Source organism: Hydra vulgaris, chromosome 01, assembly GCF_038396675.1.
Source record: "Hydra vulgaris chromosome 01, alternate assembly HydraT2T_AEP".
Taxonomy (NCBI): Eukaryota; Metazoa; Cnidaria; class Hydrozoa; order Anthoathecata; family Hydridae; genus Hydra; species Hydra vulgaris.
Window position 1 is genome coordinate 27,873,425 of NC_088920.1, and position 28,000 is coordinate 27,901,424.

A 28,000-nucleotide genomic window follows, 5' to 3' on the forward strand; every position below is an offset into this window, starting at 1 on the left:
AAACCAAAAAGACAGTCAAAATAAAACTTTTGTATAATTTCGTACACGAACAGGGTTCGTGTACTGGTTGGAACAATTTGAGCCGTAATACCCTGAGAGAAGTAAGGAAGATTTAACTAGTAAGATTAAGTGTTAGTATCAGATTATTAACATTTGGACAGATGACCAGTAAAAAATTACGACTCAAAGTGTCTCAACCAGTGCATAAACCCTGTTCGTGTACGAAATTATACAAAAAGAAACTTTTTGACTGTCGAAAGCGTGATTATTTAGATAGTTATTACAAATAAATAAAAAATTGAGAACTAAAAAATAAATAAAAAATCGTTTTAAAAAGTGAATTATTCAAACATAAAATGACATTAAAATTTCCCCATAGATCGTTTTAACATCTCCAGCATAATTGTTCTCTTTTGCTTTTCAATCACGAATGACCAAATTATCATAAGGGGTCGTCCATAAAGTACGTACGCTCATAGAGGGGAGGGGGGGGGTCTTCAAAAAGCGTACGAAAGCGTATGGGAGGGGGGGGGGGGGGGGGAGGAGGGTTCAATTTAAAATTACGTAATTAGATTTTAAAATTTATAACAATTAAACCGCAAAACAAAAGAAAAGTTAAAATATGAAAAAAGATTAAAGTTTGCCAACATAAAAAGATGTATGGTATATGAAGTAGAGGGTATAGTTTTCCTCTATGCACACACATGTATGGGCGCCCTCAGAATTTTTTGATGTTCCAGATAGGACACTTTCACACATCGTGCAAACTCATAACTTAAGTTTGTTTATACCTATGCCAAATGAAGAGGCCTTGCAAAATATCGGGATGGCGGAGGCCTGTGAACAAAAAGCCTTAAAACGCTTACCCTCCCGACCCCCAAAATGAGAGGGGTGTAAATTTTGCATGGTTATAACTTTTAGATTTGGAAAAAAATTTGGATGGCCTCCGCCATCCAAATTTTTTGCAAGGCCACCTCATTTGGCATATTAACAAACTTAAGTTTGCACGTTGTGTGAAAGTGTTCTATCATCAAAAATCAAAACATCAAAAAATCCTGAGGGGGCCCATGCACACATGCCCGCCCTTATATACTGGCCCTGAGTAAGACCTGAGGGCCGTGGTTGATGGGACGGAGTCACCCCAAAAAAAACGTGTCAATGGCGTCTCAAAGACCGCTAGGTTTTGCTAAAATAAAAAGTTTCTTAAAATAGCAAAAGGGCACAAAATTTGCTGTTGCTCCCTCCCACTGGGTTTTACCCTTTGTTTTCAATATTACTGATCTCACCTTAGACTCGTTTTTTACTTACTAAAGAGGGGTGCCTGAAAAAAAACGTCCACCTTATGTATAGTTAATTTACATTTGATTCGTTAAAAAAGCAAAAAAAGTTTTGCTAGATTTCACCGAGAATCGCACCTCGATCTCCGTCGTCTATTGCCGCCGCATAAACCTTTCGCCCAAATACACACTTACATTAGTAAATTTTAAATTTATTTAAATTATTATTTGCATTTATACTTAAAGACTTTTTTTAAAATGCGTAAGCAAAAAGCTTTGGGGTAGTATAAAGTATCTAAGGTACCCTCCGTCTTTTTTTTTTTTAATTAAACTTTTTAATTAAGAAAAAAAAAACAGGAGGGATGGGGGGGATATTTGAGGGGGGGGGGGGTATTTGAGAAACGTACGTACTTTTAAGGGGGGGTGTGGACATAAAAGTACGCATGGCAACAGGGGGGAGGGGGGGTCAAATTTCAAAATTTTTGGCGTACGTACTTTATGGACGACCCCTAAGCGATGAAAGCAAATTTACCAGACTGTCGGGCAACTTTCATTTTTTCTCTTAAAGTTTTTCTTAATTGATTTGTTTCAGCACAAAAGTCCTCATTAATATATATATTTTTATCTTTTAGCATAAGAGATTTTTTCAAGATTTTAACTTTATCTTTATAATCCAAAAGTTTTAAAACTATTGTCCTAGGTTATTTTTTATCCCAAAACCTAGTCCGGTGCGCTCGTTCAATTTTTATATCCTTTAAACCTAAATACTCTTCGAATAATTTTTTAACCTTCATTTCACTTACATTCCAGTTTTGATTATCTGTTTCCTTTATTCCATTTACACGCAAATTGTTCCTTCTGGATTTGTTTCCATCACTCTTCGCTTTTTCTTTATATCCATATATTCATAGTTGTCTTTATTGATTCCGTTGCGAAAATTTTTCTCTTTGTCATAAGAAATAAAATTATTCTTTATTCTTTTTATCAATCAGTTCTTTGTGAAAGTTCAAGCTTTCTTTCATTTCCGTTATCTCAGATTCAATTGATTTGATTTTTTGACTATTGTCAATTATCTTTTTCAACTCTATCCAGTCGCTGGTTTGTTATCTTTGCGTTTGAACTTATTATGCTGGCGAAATTTATTTCCTGTTTTTCATCATCTCGTTTTTTTTTTAAATTCATCAAACATATTCTTTACAATTTTCTTCAAATTCATCAAACATATCCTTTACAATTTTTTTCAAATTCATCAAACATATCCTTTACAATTTTATCAACTTAAATAAATTATTCTCCGTCTTTTCAAACTAAAAGTTTCAATTTTTTATGTTTTCATTTTTGCAAAAAATGAAAATTTAAAGAAAAATTTTCATGACTTCAGACTCCCGTCTCTGATACGTTTAAATTACCACCCCGTCAAAGCGTTATCTATGGCTACTCTGTATCTATTTACTTTCTTTAAGCAGTAAAATTTCCTACCAACAGCACTTATTCCTAGGAAGTTATGCAGCTGAGCTGCATTTTTCCTTAGAAATTTCGCAACTGAGCAGGGTAAATATCTGAGCAGAAAATTATGTAGCTGACCGAAAAATCGCCTGCGACAACGGTCTACAAATGAAGTTAAAATAATAATAACACTTTTGTAATTATATATTAATTTTCTGTTTTTTAAGAAAATAGTTTTATGTTTTTTATGAAAATTGCTCAGTAAATTAAAAAAAAAAAACTAATAATTTAATTTGCATTTTGAACGGTAATTTTGTTCGAAACTGATAGTAAGGTCCCGATACAGTTTCGATAAAAATTAAAACAAGCATCGAAATCGAAAATTTGGTAAAAATTTCTTTAGCCGAAATAACCGAAACCAATCGCGTGACAGCAATTTGACTACTCAATAGATTTGTCATATCAACTTTGTTTGTTTTAAAATAATAGCAATAAACGAGTCAAAGTTGCAACAACAAAAAAAAAAAAAAAAAATATATATATATATAATACGCAAAATTTTATAACGTATGCAATGTTTTATAAATTAAATAATTTATTTTTATTATTTACAAGTATAATTATTTTTTTGAAGCTGATTTTCCAAATCTGCGTCTAATAACTGCGTTTATATCTTTCACTTTAACTAAAGGAGGAATAGATTTTAGAAGATGAGCATTTGGATTTATTTTTATCGCTTCTTTTTTTAATTGAACACTATGATTGGAACTTACTGTTGAAGGAAGCTTCTTTCTAGAAGCTGATCTTTTTTTACGCTTAGGTATTTCAGCTTTACAATAACCTGATGAGTCTATTTGATATGAATCATTAGTTTCACTAGGTCCAGGTTTTAATAGGTCTTCATTGAACCCGGTGGAACGGCTTAAGTCATTCAGAACGTTTTGCAACCGTTTACTGGCTTCTTTACCAGATCCAAACTTTATTTTCGGCGTGAAATACGTATCTATTGTCCGTTGTAGCTAAATATTAGAATAAAATAAAAAGAAACTATGCTAGAGAAATTAAAATTAAAATTAAAAGAAAATCATTATAGTATATATATATCATTATAGTAAATAAAAGACTCAAATTAAGGTTAATTTTATTAGCTGTATATTTAACAAGTAAATAGTTTTAAGTTTTAATATATATTAAATAAAGAATATATATATATATATATATATATATATATATATATATATATATATATATATATATATATATATATATAAATATAAATAAATATTGAGCATGTAGTATCAATAGAATAAGGCTATAGTATCAATAAACAACTCATATGGAAAACTTAAAATCAAACTTTTCTAAAAACTTCCGATAATTAATTTTTGCTAGTTCGGCAGATGCGCGTATTCTAAATACTCAATGCGCGTATTCTAAATACTTAATGAGAAATTCATTGAATATTTAGAATAGGCAATTTAGAATACATAAAGTATCTAACGAATTTCAGCTTTACGTGTGAATGTGTTGATCAGCATTTTATCTATTGCATGTTGGTGATCTGCCTTATTTGAATATTTAGACACATGAAACAGACTTGAAATTAAATTGCACTAATTTGAACATTCTCTGTTGGATTTCCTCATTTTTACATTCAGAGCTTATTATCAGAGCAGAATCAAAGAGCTGCAAGAGAAAGGACAAAAATGTTTATTAACCATCACCATTAAAAATGCATTTACAACAAAAAATAAATTTAAAAATTAAAACAAATTCAAAAACACCACCTCTTTTATCACAAACACCACCAGCAACCACCACAAACGCCACCTCTTTTATTACAAACACAACCAGCAACCATACTGTTGGTGTTTCAACCCAAATTCAAACAATCTCTTTTTTAACTCATGATTCCATTACTGTTCACCCTAATTTTGGTCAATTATTTCTGACTATCTTATAAATCAGATAAAACAGTTTTACAAGTGACAACAAAAAAAAAAATATTGATCAGTAATCAACATAAGAATAGGCTCTTAAACCAAAATCATTTTATAATCATTTTAAAAGTTTTTTATTTCAAGAAAAACATTTTCTTTTAGAGTTCCCTTAGTTTTTGAAGACTTAATTTTTCTCTGCTGGAAAAACCAGAAAGGGCTATTTTTAAAAAATATGCTGGAAAAACTAGAAAATGTTTTAAGCATTATAAAATCATATCAGAGCGGACACCCTGTGTATATATATTATAACATATGCAAAACTAAATAATTCATATCTAATTTAATAATCGAGAAATAACTTAAAAAAATCTTAAATCTTGCCAGATTCTTGGTAGGAGTCAAATTTTCTCATTCAAGAGCAGTGATAATAATCGCAACTACAACAGGACTTAATATAAAAATATAAACAGAATCTAATATAAAAATCTATATTCTTTTTAATCTTGCTTATAAAGTCAGTAGCATTTGTTATTGAGTGACCAATATTTTAAATTTGCTAATTGTATGACCAGTACTTTAAATTTGCTATTGTGTGACCAGTATTTTAAATGTGTTAATGTGTGACCAATATTTTAAATTTGCTATTTTTAGACTTAACAAGCAATAAACATTTTCTATGTGAAAATACCTTTTACTATATAAAATCGCAAGCAGACCTTAAAGTATATAAAGTTAAGCATAACTTTGTAAGCATTTATCAAATTCAGAACACTCCATATTATAATTTAAGTAAATAAAATAAACTCTTACCTTGGCTTTCTCTTTCCACTTTTCCAAAAGTGGTTTTAATGTTTCTAATGTGTTAGAAAATGACCATGCCATTTTGTCACTAGCAAATGTTAGCTGAATTATTAAGAAAACCAGAAATATTGATAGAAAAGTGGAATAAATAGCTTTATAAGTAACTTAGCAAATCGCAGCCTTCTAGGGTGTACACATAAGTATATATATTTGCTATATACAGTAGGGTGTGTCAATTTTCTCTTGTTTTTGGAATTGTAAAGAGAGTAGTTTTTTATTTGTAGGAAACAGTAATTAAAACTTGAAAAAAAAAAAATTACTAAAAAAAAAATTTCAAAGCTTGGTAATAGATTTAAATCCAACCACTTTTTTAATAAAAAAAATAAACTAAATAAATTTAAAATTGGAGCAAATGCAAAAACCACCCATTTTTAACATGAATGGTGTCGCTGTTGGCTTCATGTTTAATAATTTATCAATTTTATTTTTTAACTTTTAAAACATTAGACTTTGCTAATGTTTCAATTGTAGTTTTATTTGATTTTTGAGAAATGAAGAAATATGCACTTAAATTTGATTAAGGTACCCTAAAGTTTTACTTTAATTACCCTTAGTTTGACTTAAGTTACCCTTAAGTTTGAATTAAGTTACCTTTAAGTTACTCTTACCGTTGACTTAAGTGTTAAATTAAATTAATTTTATTTTTAATATTTTAAAATTATAATAAAAAAAATAAACGAAAAGATATTGTTTAATAGATTCAATGTCTGGATTACCCCATTCAAATTTTTCTTTGCTTTGATCAACAATGGGATTCAAATAAGCCTCCCAAACTTCATTAGAGTTAAAATTTGAAGGTATGCCATCTAATGCCTAAAAATAAGCTTTTTTTTAAATAAAAACTGTGTGTGTGTGTGTATATATATATATACACACACATCAGTTATGTAATTGAGAATGAGGTAAATAAAGCCAGGCCTGCTATTTCAGGTATGCTTCATTCTATAGCAATAAAAAAATGAAGAGCTATAACAATTCCATCACAACAATATAATCTGTAAGATACTAATGTTAGCTTATTCATACTGCTATTTGTTTATACTATTATAATAAAACTTATATTGTTTAGGAATTCAGCTTCCAACGGATATGGATAATTTGCAACACTTTAAATATATTCAATCAAATTTGCCAAATGGAATTACAAAAATGAATGTGATCGTACATGGCTAAAATAAAACAACCATGGATTAAAGCAGGATTAAAGCAGGATTTCCAGCAGAACTTGTTATAATTCTATCAAAATCCTGATTATTTGTCAAACAAAATATTTTTAGAACTCTTATTTTTTATCAATCAACTTATCAACTTTTTATCAACATGATTTACCAAGAAATCATTTTGGGAAGTCAAAATAGCTTATTTAGTCATTTTAGGTGTGACCATTGATTAGCTGTTAGCTTGCATGTTTTTCTTTATATACATATATATGTGTGTGTGTGTATATTACTATATATATATTACTATATAACTATATATATATATATATATATATATATATATATATATATATATATATATATATATATATATTGTAAAGGTGTTTTTATTTTTGTCAAAACCATAACTTCGCCTTTAAATTTCAACTTAAGACTTCCTTTTTTTGAATTATAATATATATTTACTGTTTTAAAAATTGCAGAAATCTCAACAAAGACTCAGACTAAAGCAAGAACTTTTGAAGTGGTGGTAAGTTCAAAACTGCTCAGATGCCATTTGATGGCTTCCTTTCTCAACTGTTATTATGTTTCTAAACAAAAAATTGAAGACCAACAAAAAAAGGCTCTTCAAAAATTGTACGCATGATCAATTGAATTATGATAATTACACGACTGCAATTGACTTAAATGATCTAACAGCTATTAAGTACTTGATCTAATGGCAGAAAATGTATCATTTTATATACAAAATGATTCTTCACTAATCTATTATGTAATAAATCTATAAACTTAATGTTTTTCACTTGATCAAAATTGCTGACATTGAATTTTTTTTAACTTTTAAATATTGCTATCACTTGAATTTTTCTTCTCTTTAATCCCACGAGATACATGATTGAACTTTAGTTTTGTTTAGTTGTTTTTGTTACTGTTTGGTGGAACACTTTTATTTTTTAGATCTACAATGTGAAAAAAATTTTATTATTCAGCTTTCTTAGTATTTATTATACAAGTAACTTGTACATACATAACAAATAACTATTTAATTAAAATAATAATTTATATATTTTTTATTTAAGTACTAAAATTTACTATTAAGTATATTTTAGACTTTTATGTGTATTAATGAAAGAAAAAAGGTTGCCAATGACAACACTTTACAACAGATACAACATGCAGATTTTTTAGTTAAGTTATTTAATTAATTAGCAGATGCCAAGAATTTGTATTAGTAGCTTTCAAGAGCTTGCACAGCTACCAAGTATTTGATCTAATGGCAGAACATAACTTGAACTAGTAACTGCCAAGAGCTTGCACTTGCACAAAAAAACAAACTAATGTTTAAAGTTTAATTTTATCCTTCATTAGTGTATATTACAAATACATAAATGAAGTGAAGTTAATAAATGTTAATTTGAATTTAATAGAATTTAAAATAAACTTAGTATGTACACAAATATGTGAATGAATTATGGTTGAGAAAAATAAAGTAACACAAAGTGTTTTTATTTTGCCAACTATAAAGACAGTACAATGTTATAATTTTAAAGATTCTATTTTTACGACAAATTCATGGATACCAATATCAGGATTTAAAAAAAAAGGTAGACTTAGCACTTTTTGTTCTTTTAGGTACCAACATGTTGTATAGCACCATTATTTTGTTTAAAAAATGAATATTATCTGAATTTTTTTTTTTTTAAACATGATTAACTATTGTTAACAATATGCTCTCATTTATTTAGTTAAAAATTGCTTTTATAAAAAATAACAGAGATAAAAATGCTTTTATAAAAAATAACAGAGCATTATCTGTAACACAATTAACAAAATGCTTTTATGTAAAATAACAGGATGTTATGAAATGTTTTCATAAATGCTATTACTTACAAACACATTCCATATTCATTCAAACATATTTTTTCATACTGAAGTATGCAAAAATATTCAAATAATCAAATAAAAGCTGTCAAATAAACCTAATACTAAAATTACCAATTTGGTTTTTAATCGATCCAAAACTTTGTTACCAGTTACATTTGGAGACATAACCCATGCTCTAAATTTAAAAATTTACCATAAATAGTGTTAATAATAAAATAAGTCAAATAAAGTTACCATATTTTGTTTTTCATTAAATTTTTTTGTTGAGAATTTCCATGTTTCTAAAAAAAAGATTTTATTAAACCTTATTAAAAAATATCTAGGAACACTAGAAATTGTTACTGAAATATTTTAATATCTTAAATTTTTTTAAATAACTAAACAAATCTAAAAGGATTTATTAGTGCAATAATTTGCTACAGTTTGAAAATTAATTTAAAAACAAAGCACAGATCTACAATAAATGCCTCAAGAACAAAATTGTCTAAGATCAACGGATCAATAAAAACAATATCTCTCACTTATAAACTCTAATTTCAAATTGTTCTGTCATATATTAATATAAAAGAATTAGTCTGAAAATTTATCACGCATCCATCTACAATTCTACATGCATATAGTATGCAAGATAAATTTTTAGACTAATTTAGACGGATTCAAAAAACTCAAATAAAAAAAGTCTAACTTTAACGTTTTTAAATGAAAGTACACTGCATAGGCTACAAATTACAGAATATGGAACCTTTCTACTTGAATCAAAGACTTGATGCGGGACTGGAATACGGTGGTAAGTAGTTTTAGGTGTCTTTTCTAAAAGTAACAGTCAGTTTGAATATTTTATAAATTTTTGTTTGTTGTGATGATTGAGATATAGAGGTCTAAGTTTAATAAATTCAGTCAAAGACTAAAAAATTCAAAATTATGGCACCAAAGTTAGTCAATTTGACATACATACTGTAGTTAGGAAATTTGACATACATACTGTATATCAAAATATATAAAATATTTTACTTTTAAATTCTCATACTATATTATAAAAGATGTATCCAATTACATAAAATATATAAAAATAATAATAAAAGATAATATCCAATAATATATATATATAATATATAATATAATAATAAAAGATAATATCCAATTACACAAAACATTTTAATTTTATACCTATCTACATACCAACCTACCTAACGACACACACACGCACACACACATACTCTTTTTTATATAGCCAATTATTGTTGTTATTTGTGACTTTAATGACTATAATGATGGGCTCCAATACCATTTACCATGATGGCTCTAAAATCCAATTTTTTTCTTTTTTCAATCTCTTAATCAGGTGGTTAACTTAGTTAACTCATTTTCCAGACTAATAACCTAAGATTGTCTGAAAAGTATTTATCACAGACTGTAGTTTGTGCTTGGGTTTTATTATTGTTATCTCATTCTTTTGTCATCTTTAGGTGGTTCTGATTATGCTATGATCACACTCAAATCTTTTTTTTTTTACATTTCTCCTGCATCAGATTCACCCTATTATTCCACTTATTTAAAAAGCAGCACAGTGTGCTCAAAAGACAAAATTATGGAAATTGAATCATAATTAGTGACTGAAAAGTTGTAGAAAACTCATTGAGGACTTGTTGAAAAAATATTTTTTGCTGTTTATAGAAAATTTTTTTAATATTTATATAACTTTGTGGAATGGGTTCTAATTACCATATTTAAGGATTTTTAACAAATTATTTTAAGTGAAAATTTTTTTATATGATTAAAAAAGCAATTTAATTTGAGCCTGGTTCCTAATGTTTATTGATTAGAACTTTAGTATTTAGAAATGTGTATTTTGTCAAATTTGGATTTTAAATAATGTTATTACGATAAAATTATTAATAAAAGTTTTTAAAATTTTGATACCTGAAGATATATTTCAATGTAAAAAGTAAAAACAGTAAAAGATGTTAACTTCATATAACTTCATAAATAATCATAAATAAAGTTTTCAAACATGTCATCAAAATATATCTTTGGTTTTGAAAATATACACTCATAAGATCTGGTTTACTCATTTGAACTGCAATCTTAGCTTAACTTTGGAGGACACAATTAAATAATTTGGTTTGAGACACCAGGATCAGACATCTTTAAATAACAACTTATTGCATCTGTAGGCTGTTCTAAATGTAATGTGTTACAATGTGTTGCAAGAGAGTAGCTTTAAATAGTTTTTTATATCTTTGTTGTTTGCTCTCCTCAGATAAATTTTCAAGGCCATAACCATCATTAAGAATGATTAATTCAACTGAGTGGTAAAAGACTCTGAGCAGAACATGGTTGATTTTAGCCAGTGGCTTATTTCTAATAATATTAGAAGAAGCATTATAAGTTATCTCTTAAAATTTGTCAATTTTAATTTTATGTTGATAAGAGACATTGTAGATGTCCCTCTTTTCTTACCAGAATTGAAGCAACCATCTATTTGTAGTCCAGTGTGTTTGTTTAATTTAGTAATAGCCTTATGTTTTGAATTACATATTGGTTCAACCAGGGGTCCTGTTTTTTCAACCCAAAATATATTATCTATATGACAGGTTATATTTTTGTATAACCTGTTAACAAAATAACTCAAGACACTCATTATTGATATTATTGACAAGTTTTCATTCCATATTTACCACTGCATTCTGTAAAATATTTTTTATGTTTTGAAAAACGCGGTACTGTGATAAAATAATATTTTTAAAGATATCATTTTTGAAGTAGAGCTTTCTCTACTTCAGAAATCTTTTCATACTAGTGAAAGTTTAAATACTTATCCTTTTTTCTTAAAATATTTTTATTTTTAGACATTTACAAGACTTCCATGCTTTTTCACAAACATTTTTTTAAAATTATATATTTCAAAAAATTAATTATTTTTAAATAATAATAATTCTTGATAGAATTAAATAGTCGTTCTAAGTTTTTATAAAGGATAATTTAATCTTAATGAATGAATATGCTATTGAGTTTGACTTTGTGGTTTTGTTAGTTTCTAATAAATTGTGTGAAAAAATCAATTTTAGGGATATATTTTGCATTTTTATTTTCATCTATTAAAATTTATATATATTTTGTTGAAATACATTTTTAAAAAATGAAATAAGTTTTTTTTAAATAAAAAATGAAAAAATGTAAATAATTTTAACAAAAACTTTTTTTTTTTAAACATCTTTGCTTCCAACAAGGCTGCAAGCAACCACTAATTAGAGTTGGAAGTTACTGGAAGAGAAAAGATGAAGATTGTAGAGTAAGATAACGATTGACAGATGACTTTAAAGATTGCAAATTATATGAATCAGGAAAGCAAGATGAAGGAAGCGAATTCCAAAGGACTGATGTTCGAGGAAAATAACTAGACGAATAAGAGTTTTTGGAGCACTTAGGAACAGTCATAGAAAAAGGATGAGACTTAATCGAATGACGAGTAACACGATAATGAATTTTAGTAGATGGTATAAGAGACGCTAGCTTTTTAGAGCAGTGCCCATTATAGTATTTGTAGAAAAGAAAAAGAGAAGCAACATTATGACGATGTGATAATGGTTGGAGGTTGGCTACTAGAGCAGGTCCAACTATGTTTATAATGCGTTTTTGCACCTTGTCTAAAAGAGAAGGTGCATCATTAGAAGATCTGCACCAGATATGGCAACAGTATTCCATACAAGGCCGGATTTGAGATTTATAGAGATAGAATCCAGAGTAAGAAAATGTCGAGCTTGATAAAGAAATGCAACCTTAGCGGATGCTAATTTTGCAACGAATTTGATATACAGTTTCCAAGAAAGATCGGAAGTAAAAGGGTAGATGACTCATCGAGTACATTACCGTTCATAAATATAGGAAGATCTAAATTATTGTGATAACGATTGGCTGAAAAAATTGGGTTTTATCTGAGTTAAAGTTCACCAGCCACTGTGAGCCCCATTCTGTAGCAGAAGTGAGATCCTTATCAAGCTCAAATGCCCCCTCCAAGCAATCAGAGAGTGTTGGCTTCTTAAAAAGAGTATAGGGCCAAGGATTGAACCTTGAGGAACTCCTGAAGATACAGAATAAGAAGAAGAGTGCTGTCCATCAAGGACAACTTTTATACTAAGATTGGAAAGTAAGGATTCAATAATCTTAAAGATGTTACCAGATACACCATAAGAAGAAAGCTTATGGAGAAGACCAGCATGCCAAACTTTATCAAAAGCTTTAGAAATGTCAAGAGTGATGGCCTTAATCTCTCCACTTTTATCTAATGCACGATAAAACCTATCAGTTATTACTGTTAGCAAACCAGCTGTAGAATGAGAAGATTGAAATCCATAATGATGATCAGAAAGTAAGTTATTAGATTTAAGATAAGAGATTAAGTGTTTGTTAATTAAAGATTCAAAAACCTTGCTTATGATAGGAAGAAGACTGATGGGACAGTAATTAGACAAATCCGATCGCTCTCCAGAATTTTTGAAAATAGGGATAACAGATGCTGCTTTCCAACAAGATGGAAAACAAGACTCTGATAAACACTTGTTGAATAGTTTTGAAAGTATAGACGATAGCTCTTGAGAACACTTCTGCAAGACTATAACAGTTTTAACAGAAAATAAAAAATTTTAATAAAATAAAAAATAAAATATTTAATCGAAAAAAAAAGTGTTCTGCACAGTTGACCTTTAAAAATCTTGTTTAAAAAGAAAAAAAAAAAAAAATGCTAACTTGCTTCTTAAAAAGAAATCTTAAATATTTAAAAAATGTATGACAAAATAGACAAGTTAGTACTTTGAAAAAAACTTGAAATTTAATCTGATTTCTTTGACCCGCTCCCTCTTGTAAATTTTCAACAAAATTAATTACCTTAGTTTAAAACAACTCTTGCTTGTAAATTTGGAAATTTACCAACTTCAAAATTACATATGATCACATAGAAAGTAGCTAGAAATATAATTTTTAAAAAATTCATTCATAAACTAATCTGGCTTTCAGAATAAATAATTTTAATGGCCTTTCATAGAAATATTTTTTGTCTATTTCCACCTCTGGGCCAACTGCAGGCTGACTGAGATTCTTTTTGTGATTTTGACTCAACCAAAAATTAGACCAACTTTAAAATCTCTTAGATTTGGGTTGTTGGGTTTTTGGGTTGTTGGGCCAATAATCTGGAAAAGTCCTAAATTTTTAATTTACCTTTTGAATGTTGAATAAATTTCTTGATAATCTACTATTCATAATTTAATTGAGAAAAGTAAATAAAGGATATGAATAAATTTTTTAAAATAATAATTAAAGAAAACAGTGATTTAAAAACCAAAGTGCTGGTATTTAAAACAGGTATTTCTTATCAAAAAAAATGGACCCCTATTCAGCTACACTGGTATTGAATTTCTTTGTATTAACTGAACATAAAAAAATGTATAATAATTTCTATAAAAATAAAGAGTTTATGACTGTAATAATAACTTTGCAATAGTGATTTTAAATCTCTGATTTTTTCCATTGTCTTAGTTGCTACAATTGCTTTCATTTCATCTCGAGCCATTTTTAATCAAAATTGTATATTCATATGTTAAAAAGGAACTCTCTACATATCTCATCTTTTTATTATTGCAAGAAATTTTTATAGAAATGCAAAACATCAATTGGTCCATAGTTAGTTTAATTTTATATTATAAAACAAAACAAACAAAAAAAACAACGACATAAAAGCTTAAAAATAAAAAATAGCTCAGGGTGTTAGCCAACCTGATGGCACGGCGTATAACGCAGAGTTTATAATTGGTATAAAATTTCCACAGGTTCAAAAGTTCATAGTAAAAAAAATCAAACAACCTATATCAGGGTCAGATTTGAGGTGTTACGCTAGATACCTAGAAAATGTTATTAGTATGCACAACAAAGAAATAAATTAAGTTGATCGTTTTTTTTTTGATGTGAAAAAAAGCATTGTCATCAATAAGTAATATCATTCATTCAAAAATGTAAAGAAAATTTTTTAATTGACGTTATTCTCTAGTTTAGATTTTTCAATATGTTTAATAGTTACTGATTTTATTTCTTCTTCTTATTTTTAAACTCTTTATTTACATTTTTACTGTTATTTTAAGTTATTTTAAGTTAGGAAGTTTACAAAAATGTTACAAAAATCTTAACAAATAATAAAGTATTAAAATAAGTTAGCTTTTATAAATTAAAAATTAAATCAATCAAAAATACTTTTGGTAGACAAAGTTTGCTAGTAAAGAACATCGAAATCAACAACAACAAAAAAATCATAAATGAAACTTGCAATGAAATCATTTATACTATATTTGCGTAAAACATAAAAGATGATAAAGTACTCATAAATTTTTATAATATTTTTTATTTTATTTACAAGTGCAAAAGTTTAATTTACAAAAACAATATTTATAAATAAAAAAATTAATTTTTTTTTAAAATTTACAAATACAAAAGTTACGTAAATTTTGAATTTGAATATTTAAAAAAAAATTAATTTTTGTATTTAATTATAAAAACATTTTAAAATTTAAACACCTAGTATACTAGATTTTTAAATGCTCATACTAAATTTATATGCTGCCCTTGTGCGGTGAACAAATCTCACTCTACCACTTAAATGACTTTGTTGCTTTTTAAATTAATTCTAAAATAGCGTATTGCAAAAGTTCTTTTAACTAACATTTTATTCGAATAAAATTGGCAAGCAAAGCAAATTTCTAAAGTATTTAAAAACTTGAATATTTAAAAACTTTCCATAGAATATATAGTGTTTTTATCAACTGTCTTCAATTAGCGACAGTCTTCAATTAAAAACTTGTTTCGGCTATTTAAAAAGTCACAAGAAGATCGTGGCAATTGTTGAAAAAGTTTTGTTAAAATTTTTTTTTTACATTTGCTATATAAAAATAAAAATAAATATAAAAGAAGACAATATATGTAAATAAACGTTTAAACTTTTTAAAAATGTATTTAAAAGCAATGTACGCAATTATTTAAAATCCAAGTATCAAATTCATTCAAATTTTAATAGCAATCAATTGTCTTTTATTCTTTTTTTCTAACACACACAAAAAAGATTTAAATATGAAAAAACTGAAGATTGCTCAGAATGAGTAATTGTAATTTAACATTTATAAAATAAAAAAAATATTCCTGCTATGAATATAACCAACAAAACAAAAATTCATTTCAAAGATATTTATTTATCTAAAAAATGTCAAATTTTTCTACTTGTGTAGAACCTTAATTTGCCTAAACTTTTAGAACTTTAAATGTCAGAACGCAATGACCTTTTCTTTTTTGCTTTTATATTTGCCACACTTTCCAATATCGCAAAAACTCTGTGTAAAATATTTTCCTGGCTAACACCCTGAAGCAGTGAAGATTAATAAAAAGGACTTTAGCAACTGATTGAAAAAAACTGAATATGTACCTAAAATTTGCTAATGTTTCTTCTGCCGTCTTTTTAGCAAATGCTTGGAGAATCTCCATAGCAGTAATTCCACCAACACCTTTAATATACAATATGTTATTATTCAAAACACAATTTGAAGGACATTCAGGTACCTATCCCACAAATGGTAATTGATGAATCCATCAAAAAATATTTGCTTTTTTACACCTCTTTAATATAAACTGTATTTTTTCATTATGGGCATAAAAATTCAACTAATTAGATGGAGTTGTCATTAAAAAATGGTGTTAAACACAAAGTTAGTACAAAACTTATGAATGGCAATTCCTATTATTTGTGTAGTTTATGCAAAGCAAACCACAATTTAGGCCTAGGTTCTAGCTACAAGGTTTTATAAAGTCTTCGTTACTGTTTGGATTAATGTCCTTATTTAATTTATAACAATATTAAACTAGTCACTAAAATTATTGACAACATTATTCTTGTATATATCTCATATTTTTATTATCATTATTACTTTATTATATTATTTTGTATATTCCTTATCTGAAGTCTTTGTTTAAATCACTCTTTATAAAATTTATGATACAATACATTGTATTATATAAATAAGTTATAATGATATGTACATTACATTAACAAATATAAAAAAAACAACAGGCAGACAAAGGAAAAAAACAATATAAATGTTAAAGTTCTCTATGGTTAATACAAATAGAGTTAATTTTGACTGACCAGGAAGTCCTTCTGTGTAATCACTTCCAGTTAAAAATGCAACAGCAATTAGTTTTTCACGAGTTAAATCTAAATTTTAAAACATTTAATTAAAAGATATTAACAACAGAAACTTTAAAATTATATTTATAATAATTAAAAATTTTAATAGAAAAACAAATTGCTGATTTTAAATAATATTAATATATCAAAAATATATTTTCTTTTTGTAAAAGTAATTGAACTTATACAAATTTTAAAAATCTATTTTTATTTATCTACTTTTAAAAATTTTTTAAAATTTTGTAATTATTATCTCATAATATTAGGGATTCTCATAATTTTAGGAAATTTTACAAGAAATTGCTCGCAGACAATTAAGAATATATATGCACTGAAAAAAAAACTCATTCACAGATAATAATTTAGAATTCGATAATAACAAAAGTAAAAAAAATTACCTCAAAAGAAAAGCAAATAATGATGCATAAATAATAATAAATAAATAATATTGGCATAAAAGAATATTCAACTTGACAAAAACTTACTTCAATAAAACAACTAAAAACAATAAAATTTTAAAACTCTATGATAAAAGTTTCTAGCACATTTCAAAATAAAGAAACTCGATTATTAAATAAAATACGTATATGTTCCATTCTAATAAATTTTTTTTTGTTTTTGTCTAAACACATTTCTGCCATTTTGCATACTTGTTATGCAGTATTGTAGTTCTAATAATTTTTATGTTTAAAAACATAAAAAGAGTACTGCAGCATATGCAGTACTCTTTTTATGTTTTTGTGAACAACTCTTTTTACACATGAATTTTATTTGAAAATTAATTAGTAATTAGAAGTAAATAGCACCTTCAATTGTTATATATATATTTTTTTTGTTATTCACCTCCTCAAGGCCGATAAAGCCACTACAGATGAGGAGGCTACTTAATAGTGGTTATAACCCTCTCTCAACTCTATAACTCCGAAACACGAACCTTGACAAACAAGGCCGCTGGACGGAGAAACAAGTTAAGCGCGGTACTACCAGGGACATGGTGGGGATCGAACTCCGAACCTCCCGCTTATGAAGCGAGCGCTTTACCACTACACCACTACCGCATTATATATATACCATATATATATATATATATATATATAAATTAGTAAAAAACACTTATCTAACTTTTATCTTCGACTTGAAGTTTCACCATTGCTGGATCATCAGGAAGAGTTACTAAATCTCAAAAAAAATTCAATTTATAGAAAAAAATATTTTACAGGAAGTTATAAATTATTATAAAAAATTTTTAATTACTACATTTTTTTGTTAACGGGAAGTTACAGAAAGTAATTTTGAAATAATTTTCTTTGGAATGGGGATAGTTTAATTTGGTCATTTGTCTTTATAATTTTTTAAGAGGTATTTATTTTCGTGCCTACATTTAGAAATTAATTCAGATTTTTTATTTAATAAATCCAAATTTAATGATCCAGCAATGGTGAAACTTCAAGTCGAAGATAAAAGTTAGATAAGTGTTTTTTACTAATTTATTATTGCTCTGTTCTTTAAGAACATTGAGCACTCTATTTGTAAAATACACTAACATAATTTACATATATATATATATATATATATATATATATATATATATATATATATATATATATATATATTAAGTAATCTCCTCGTCTGTAGTGGCCTTGGAGAGGTAAATTAATATAATATATTATAATATATATATACTCTTGCAGAGTTGTCTTTAAGTTTTTACCGTAAAAATGTCAGTTTTAGGTTTTTTATAATTTTAAAGATCGGAAATTTTTTATTTTTTATTTGATAGACTGCATGCCCAAATCAAACCCTCAGTTGATGTAGCAGCACTCTTTTGCAAGTCAGGCTATTTGTCAGTCGATGTAGCAGCACTCCATTGTGAGCCAGGCTATTCGTTAGTCAATGTAACAGCACTCTGTTGCAAGTCAGGCTATAAAATAGTCGATGTAGCAACACTTCATGCATGTTTTACAGTAAAAAAATAAAAATAAATTAAAACATTCAGAATGTTTTTTAAAACATTTAGAATAGTTTTAAAAACATTCTAGTCTTTTAATTTGCGTTTTTGTGGTTTAATTACTTCCTGCAATTAAATTAATGTGTTTTGACATAATCTAACCTCAATTTTGTCAGCTTTAAAACCACAAACAAGCAAAGAGCCATTTTTTTACCACAAACACGTTTTCTTAGCCGTAAAGTATAGGAATATATATATAAAATTGAATATACATATATATATATATATATCCAGGGGTCGAAATAAGTGCCGGACATTGACAACCCCTGAATCATTTTTGAAACCTGTCTGAGGAGAAAAACTAGCAACTGTTTATTTTTTTTGACAAAATGCCCTTCTCTTGTGGGTCTTAAGAATGGTCCAAAGGGTGTCAATGTCTAGCAACTATTTTAATCCCTATATATATATATATATATATATATATATATATATATATATATATATATATATATATATATATATATATATATATATATATATATCAGGCCTTGTTAAGAAGCGCTACGCAGCTCGCATTTTGCTTGCGAAAAGGCGATTTGCCTACGCGTTCAGCAGTTTTGCGCTACGCAAAAACTTATATCTTTTAGAATATTTAAATTATCTTTTGATTACCGTTAACGTGACGTTTATTTAGAAGAAATAAAGTCGTAAGTAAAAGCATTTAACCGCAATTGTAAAATAATAGATTTTTTTGTTAAAGAAATATAATTTCTTAATTTTTTTTGTTATTTAAAATTAGTTAAAAAAAAAAAGTGTTTTAAGTTTTATCTTAAGGAATTAAATATATAAATTCCTTTTAAATATAAAAATTATTTATAGTCATAATTAGTTTAAAAAATGCACGATTTATTTTGATGTAAATATTTTATTAATAAGATATTTTGTTTATTGTTAGTTCAATAACGTAAAGTTTTAATGACGTTCATTTAATTTATGAAAATAAATTATGGTCACGAATATGTTATCGGTAACTGATAAATAACAAAAAAAAAACTTTATTGTTTAAAAACATTATTAAAAAGAGTTCACAAATTAAATAAGAAAAAATGTATTAACAGTTAATAAAATAACCAAAAACCAAAGATAAAATCACAAGAAAATAAACAAATATTTTACGTTTCATGAAAAAAAAATTTTTTTCAAAATAAAATTTAGCTCATATTTGAAAAAAAATAATAAAAATGATTTTTTTAATAAGAACTTAGATTTTATTTGTAACTTTTGTTATAGTGAGAAAAAAACAAACTGTTTGTATGATTTTTAACGCGTTAATAAAATAACTTTAATTACAATGCGGTACTTGAAAAGACGCTAGTGACGCAATATAACTTCTAACGATGCAAAATATATTTGCTGAGTTGAGTTACTTAGAAATGCGTTACGCGTTTTCGCTACGCAGCGAAATCTCGTAACAAGGCCTGCATTTCCATGGCCACATAAGGAGCCTTAAGTTACAACTTAGGGTTAATTAGCAGGAAAGGGAAAACTACATAGCTGATTGCTTGGGATGCCATGCTCTATCTATGAATCAAGTTCTCTTTAAACTTAAACCATGCCCAAAGTAACCAAAAATGTTGAGCATAAAAAACCATTTCTACCACCTAATTGTTTTAACATATCTTTAACAAATATTCATGGTCTGCAAAGTAATTTTCCATTAGTTGAATTCCATCTTCAGATCTCAGTATTGATGGACACTATCCTTTGATTTGTAAAGACTGTCACATGCTTGGCATATACTTGCGTAACAATTCACTTATTTGTATATCTGAGAAATCAGATTTGAATCCTCTGACCATTGTTATATGCGCTTTTAGGTGTTTAGCACCTCTTTGCTCAACCACCATTCTCTTTGTTCTTTATTGTTTTCCTTCTCAAGACTGCACACTTTTAGATGTAATTTCTGATCAAATTGACCATACCCTTTTTCTTAAACCTTCTGCCAATATTATTGTTGTTGGTGACTTTAATGCTCTTCACACTGAATGGCTGACTGAATGAACTCTACTTATACACTGAATGAACTCTACTTATTCTGCAGGCAATAAAGCCCATAACTTCTGTTTTTCTCAATCTCTTAGTCAGATAGGAAAACAAGTCAACTTTCTGACTTGTTTTCCAGACAACCCAAATCACTTACCTTAACTGATCTTGTCTCTGACCTTGTGTTCAGTTTCACCTTGTTCTACTTTAGGTCTTTTATCTTGTACTTCTTTTTTGGACCTATTCACTATTTACCCTAAAACTAATTAGGATTCTTTTTGTGATTTTCTTTGTGACGGTCCTTGGGATGATGTCTTTTCTCACTGCTGATAAATGAACACTTCCTAGATTCAGATAGTATGGAAGCCTTTATTTTTTCTTGTTAGTTTGAAGTCAAACTTCAATCTACTACTTAGTATTACCTTCTTGTGCAGCTGCTATATCTAATCGTAATCATTTTAATTATATTTTTCAAAAAAACAAACAACTATTTATTATTGCAAGAAATCAATATAAAAAGGTGATGTGTGATGCTATGCTCCATTATTATTATTTTACCAAACCACCTATTTTAACTCAGAAGTTAGGCTCTAGAGACTTTTTGAAAATCTTTAAAGGGTCATTAACAAAAGTAACTCTAATTCATGGGACGCTTTATTAAAAATTTCCTGTAACATCTTGGGTATCTCAAGGTTCTATCCTTGGTCTTGTTTGGTTACTTATCTACATTAATGATTTTTCTGGCAACCTTAAATTTAAAGTATTTGCTCAACTTTATAACAAGTATAAACTCAACTTTACACTACAGTCTTGACAAAAAGTCTTTTTTTTTGATCTCTTAGAACAGCTGATTGTGAATCTGATCTGACTTCTGTAACAGATTAGGACTTGCAGTGGCTTACATATTTTAAACCCAACAAAACTCAATTATTTACTGCAAACAACAATCATAATACTGTTGACATTTCTATATTAATGAATGGCAACCCTCTCACTGAGTCCTCCTCTTTATGCCTTCTTGGATTATCATTTACAACTAACTTTTCTGGGACCTAGTATTGCTACAACACGCTTTCGTATATTTCACAGACCAGTTACCAGTAATCGTGAAAAAGTGATTTTGATTACACAAAAAAAAATCGATAACAAAGTTAGCATCTGCTAATGTTGCTTTAATCATGCTCGCCATTATCTTACTCCTGATTCCATTCTCTACCTCTACAAAATTCTTATTTGTCCCTGTATGAGGTACTTTTGTCATATTTGGGCTAGTTATTCTAATGATACTAATTCCATTCTCTACCTCTACAAAATTCTTATTTGTCCCTGTATGAGGTACTTTTGTCATATTTGGGCTAGTTATTCTAATGATACTCTTTCTCTTTTAGACAAGGTCCAAAAATACATTATAAATGTATTTGGACCTGCTTTATATGTTGAGTTTAAGCTTTTCTCTAATTGTTGTAAGGTTGCACCTTCTAAGTTTGCACCTCTTTTTCTTTTCTACAAATACTATAATGGTTGCTACTCAAAAGAGATGATAATCTCTAGTTCCATCAAACAAAACTCATTCTTGCTAGACTTGTCATTCAGCAAAGTCACATCCTTTTACTGTATCTGTCCCTGCATGCTTTAGAAACTTGTATTCATCTAGTTTTTTCACTGCATATCGAGCCTCTTGATTATTAGCTGAGTATTCTACTTGTATAAAGAAGATCAATTATTGCTAAAAAAAAAAAAAACTATTGTTATTGCTATTTTTTTTATTGTTATTGTTATTTTTAATATTTTTTGTTCTTTTTCTTCAGTATTTTTTATTTTTGAAATTTTATGTGCTCATTTCAAAACATTAGCATTAAGCCGACCTAAAGTAGTATTGAGTAGACCTAAAGCATTTGTAATACATTAGTAAAGGATCCATAATATAAAATATTAAAATATATATTTATACAATTTTTAGAAATTTTTTTCAATTTTAAAATATAATTTTTCAAAAATTTTCTTAAATCATATGAACTTTTTACTAGATGCTCTTTATACAAACTAAATGCTGAAGTACAGAATTATACTCTGCATTAAATCAGGTTTTGTGCAAACAAAAGCATAATTAAAAGCTAAAATATTTTACTTTATGACTAAATTATTTCAAGATATTATAAAAGCATAAATATGGCTAATTTTTAAACAAAATAAAAAAAATTTACTATAAAAGCTTTGGAAAATCTTAAAGAAAAACTTATAAACTTAAAAATGTTTCAGAAGAATAAGTCACATCAAAAGATTTTATCACCACAAAACAAATGAAAACAACCCATTTTTTAGTGTTTTGAATGACCTGAAGTTAAAAAAGATTAAAAAAAAAAAAATTTCACATTCACTTCCAACAAGGCTGCAAGCAACCACTATTAAGTTGGGAGTTACTAGAAAACAAAGAATAGAGTTAAAGAGAAAGGAAACAGTTGACAGAAGACTTGAAAAGTTGAAAAAACTTAAAACCAAAAAAAGATAAACAAAAACTTACATAATAGAGTCTCTAAGTCTTTCGAAGAATAATATTCAGGAATTTTATCTTTGTTAAAAATATTTTTGTAAACATTCTCAGCGCCAAATAAAAAAATATCACTGTCATCAGTTATTGTACCATTAGTTAGCTTTAAAAGATTAAGTGCAGCACATTGAGCTTCTGCTTCCATCGGACTAACAAGATAAGGGATTCCAAACAATTGCAACAAGTCCTAAAAAATTGCAAAAATTGATACAGAAAAAAAGTAAACACTGCAACTTTAACTTACAAAAGATTTGGATCTTTGAAAACTTACTTGAACATCATTATAAACTTCAGCAGACAATGTTGCAGCCTGTCTAGTTTGCTTTCTAGTCTCTAGCTCAAGTTCATTTTTTTCTTTGTTTAATTCAACTTCTAATTTTAAGAAATCTTCCTTAAAATAATTATACAAAAAAAAAAAATAATAATAAATAAATAATTATATTATATTAATATATAAAAACAGAAACAAAAAAAACAATAACAACAAAAACAAAAAAACAAAAAATTAAAAAATCTTGTAAAAATGCACTTTTTTCTTTTTCAGTTAAAAAATGTCAATTTCTATAATGTAAAATTTTAAATGATGAAATGTTGAAAGTTTTATATAATTTTGCTTCATTTGAGGTCCAACAAAACAACACTTTTAATACATTTTAAAAAATAATTAAAGAGACTTGTTAAAGGTCTTGAGCAAGCCCTTAAAATATTTTATTTTTCAAGCCCTAAAAATATATATTTTTTTTTAATCTAAGGTTGTTTTATCATATAAAGGGGCTGAAAGTAAAGATTTTTCAAAAGTGCTGTTTTTTGAACAACCCTAATACATTTGTATATACACACACATATACACTTTTTCCTGCAGATTAAGGTTAGCAAATAATATATTTTGCACACTTTGATTTATAAATTAAAACTTATTCATGCAAATTTAGAAAAAGAAGAAAAAAAAGTATTATAAACTTTTTTTTTAAGCCAAAGTAAATGACATTATACATAGATGTCTGTCCAAACCCTCAATCAGTGTATGCACTAAAGTAAATGTACTAAAGCCCCTACTATTTCAGTATGATATAACCAGTGATGTTTGCCTTAATCTGCAGTATATAAAATAATAAAAATCTAACCTTAGTCTTTTCATGTTGAATTTTGTTAATAAACTCATTAGATGTTGATTTATTAATTTCACTTTTTATGGGATTCTTTTTATTAGCATCTTCTTGAATAGTTTTTGAATCAAGATCCTCTTGAACACATTCTACAACATGATCTTTTTGCATATGATCATTAACATCATGATCCACAACATGATCTTTTTGAATATGATCATCAACGTCATGATCCATAACATGATCGCCTTGAACATGATCATCAACATCATGATCTACAACATAATCTTCTTGAACATGATCATCAACATCATGATCTTCTTGAATACCTTGTGCCACAGATTCTACTTGAATATTTTCCTCAGCATCACAAATGTTTTTAGCGTCTTCTTTTATAGCTTCTACATCAGAATCTTCTTCACCAATTGGATAAATAGTACAAACTGGTTCTATATAATTATTTGCAATTGTTTTTGTTTGAAATACAGGAGTAATTAAACTTTTGTCAAACTTATCTGGTTCAAAAATCTCTACGATAGAAGAATTATTTATATTTAGAAGATTTTTAGAGCATTCTTTTTCGGTTATTTTCAATAGCTTATTCGAACCAGTTTTGATATCAACAGTCTCATTAATGTCCGAAATTCCAACAACTGCAAGGCCTTTAACTTGATTTTTTCTTATATCATTTAAATTTTCTAAATTATGATCTAATTGTATTAAACAAACATTTTTCTCTGAATCATCATCAGAATTTTTAATTTGTTCGTCATCAGAAATGCTTGAATTAAACATAAATTCAAAATTTTCTTGAAGGAAAGATCTACCAGAAGAATTTAATTGTGTTTCTTTACTTGACTCACTTGAATCAGATGAATCATCAGACAGCATACGATTTGGAAATTGATAACTAATTTTTTTAAATTGTGCTGCAACTCTTTCAATATTCTTCAGTTTCGCAGCTTCTTCTTTATGCTTTTTCATATCAAACTGAGTGTAACCGTCTTCAATATTTGTACTAAACAGAACATTTTTTTCTTTTGATTTGTCAGTTTTTATAAACACAAAGCTCTCTTTTTCATTTGATATTAAACGCTTAGCCTGAACTTCTTTGGTTTTAGTATCATGCTCAATGTTAAGATATTCCAAATATTCTTCAGAGAGTGAACTGTTCATCTCTTTCCTAAGAGATCTAATATTGTCTGTAATTTTGCCTCTTTTTACTAGGTTGCTTAACTGAAAATTTGAAAACTCATCTGAGTCCTAAAAATTAATTATTTGAGTGCTAAATTATATAAAAAAACAAAAAAGTCTTGAATATAAATTATATAAGAAAACAAAAAAATCTAGATAATAAATTATATAAGAAAAAAAAAAAAAAAACTAGAATATAGACTTAATCATCTGAGACCTATTTATTATTAAATTTTAAAGATCTTCTGTAATGTTAAATTTTATAGAAACATAATATAAAAACTTTATGCTTTAATAAAACGATCATACCTGTGGAAGCAATATATCAGGAGAATGCTTTCTTTTAGACCTTTTTCTATTAACCTCTTGTATTTCTATTAACAACTCATGTTTAACTTGTGGAGGCAAATTTAAAAACTCTGCAGAATTCAAGTCCACAAGTTCAGGAAATGCAAACATATCCTAAAAAAATACTTTTAAATAGGCACAAACAAATAAATATTGACATACATACATACATCTACTAATGTTTCAATGGTAATAGAATTTGATCAGAGTTACATTATTTAAAATGCAGAACATTTATCCAGAAAAGCAACATTATCATTTTCACATTAATACTTGTACTTTATACATAAATAATGACTGACCTACTTTAAATATATATACAGAGCTTTAAAAAAAAAAAAATAGATGCAGTAAAACTTTGTTGCTTAAAGCACATTTAAACTATCATAAAATAAAAAGTAAAGAAGATATCAACAAATTTTATTTTATTTTTGAGAAAAATCTTTTTTAAACAAATCTTGCATATTGGATGACATACTGAAGCATAAAGATGTATATAAAAACCTTATCAAACATAATAACAAAAATTGTCAATAAAAAACTGCAATATATAAAAAATAAAAGCAACAAAAATAATGTCTACGCTAGTATTTAAAATATCACCCACAAGCTTTTTTGCAAGCAGCACATCTTTTTTGCATTGATTTTACAAGATTGTTGCAGATTTCATTTGGAACTCTTCTCCAAATGGTATCTAATTCTTGCTTTAGGCTATTTATTGATCACATTTGCACCTTGACTAATTCTTTGTCCATCCAAGCCCAAAGAGATTGGATTGGATTCAAATCTGGTGATCAAGCTGGCCAGAGCATTAAGTTTACTTTATTTTCTTTCATCCATGCTTTTACTGTACGAGCTGTGTGGGCAGATGCCAAATCTTGTTGAAATTGGCACCATTTATTTCGATCTATCAGCATGTCCACTGTTGGAATCAGTCAGCAAGCAGTTTTCTAGCATTTCTATATATGTATTTGATTCGACTTCTCTCCTTACACCACCTAAATCTTTGAGCCGATCTCTGGCCATCAATATTTTCTAACAGCAACATAGAAACTATTTTTTTTCCTTAGTAAAATGTTTCTAAGTGTATTTAATGAAATACCTTTTTCCAGGTTTCTGTCGGTGAGTTCATGATAACTTAACATCGGATTGGCTCTTACTTGACAAAATATAAGACTACTTTCGCATTTAGTAGTTTTTCTTTAATCTTTCTGATCCTGCATGGCGTTGGATGCCACCTGTAATTTTAAATGCCTTTAGAGTATATCTAACGCAATTCTCTGAAATGTTTAATTTTCTTGCTATTTCTCTATTACTGATCATTAAGCCATCCTTCATACTTATTATTTGTCACTTTGTTGCTTTGCTTACTGCTTTTTAACCCATTTCTATGTATATTTACTTTTAAGTCTTATCAAATTATTTAAAAAGACTTTAAATGTGACTAAACTGGTCATCATAAGTAATTTTATCCAACATTTTATGGGAAATTGTCAAACTAATATAAATTAATAAAATAATTATGAATAACAGTTGGGTTGATAAAAAAGTAAAACTGAAGTCAATTAAAAAGTTTGTTGGCTCATTTTTTTTAACCATGTTTTATGGTATGTTTTTTGTATTCTTTGAAAAAAGTAAACTTTTAAAAAATGGTAATTATATACGAACCTGTTATTGACAATTGTTAGTTGTAGAAAAATTATTTTCCTGTTGTTCAAAAAAATTAAATCTTTAGGAAATATGGATGGGATTTTATGATGCACTGAAAAAGAAAATGCACTCAATTTTTTACTGCGCCTACTTTTTTTGAAAGCACTGCGCGCGTGTGTGTGTATATATATATATATATATATATATATATATATATATATATATATATATATATATATATAATAAGGTAATAAGTAAACAAACATTCTAACAAACCTCTTACTTAAATTGTAAACAAAACAACTAAATTAAAAACGAAAAAAAAAAAACTTTTTAATAAATCTAAATGAATTAACTAAAATAAAATCAACAAAACT

General features: G+C 27.3%; 1 protein-coding gene across 4 annotated transcripts in view; it reads right to left on the reverse strand.

Annotated features, from left to right (window-relative positions):
• Positions 1-3,281: 3,281 nt before the first annotated feature.
• The window catches only part of LOC100198919 (DNA excision repair protein ERCC-5), a 50,437-nt gene continuing 25,718 nt past the window's right edge, over positions 3,282-28,000 (reverse strand). For 2 of the 4 annotated variants that reach the window (XM_065787821.1, XM_065787822.1), the window contains 10 exons: positions 25,935-26,087; positions 24,450-25,694; positions 23,597-23,716; positions 23,299-23,512; positions 16,745-16,813; positions 16,028-16,106; positions 8,680-8,743; positions 6,211-6,337; positions 5,474-5,559; positions 3,282-3,742 (listed from right to left, as the gene is read on the reverse strand). In XM_065787821.1, the coding sequence (XP_065643893.1) occupies positions 3,344-3,742; positions 5,474-5,559; positions 6,211-6,337; positions 8,680-8,743; positions 16,028-16,106; positions 16,745-16,813; positions 23,299-23,512; positions 23,597-23,716; positions 24,450-25,694; positions 25,935-26,087 (2,556 nt within the window). In that variant the 3' untranslated portion in view covers positions 3,282-3,343. Of the gene's footprint in view, positions 3,743-5,473; positions 5,562-6,210; positions 6,338-8,679; positions 8,744-16,027; positions 16,107-16,744; positions 16,814-23,298; positions 23,513-23,596; positions 23,717-24,449; positions 25,695-25,934; positions 26,088-28,000 lie in introns of all 4 variants that reach the window. The other 2 variants (XM_065787823.1, XM_065787824.1) reach the window with 1 other exon arrangement.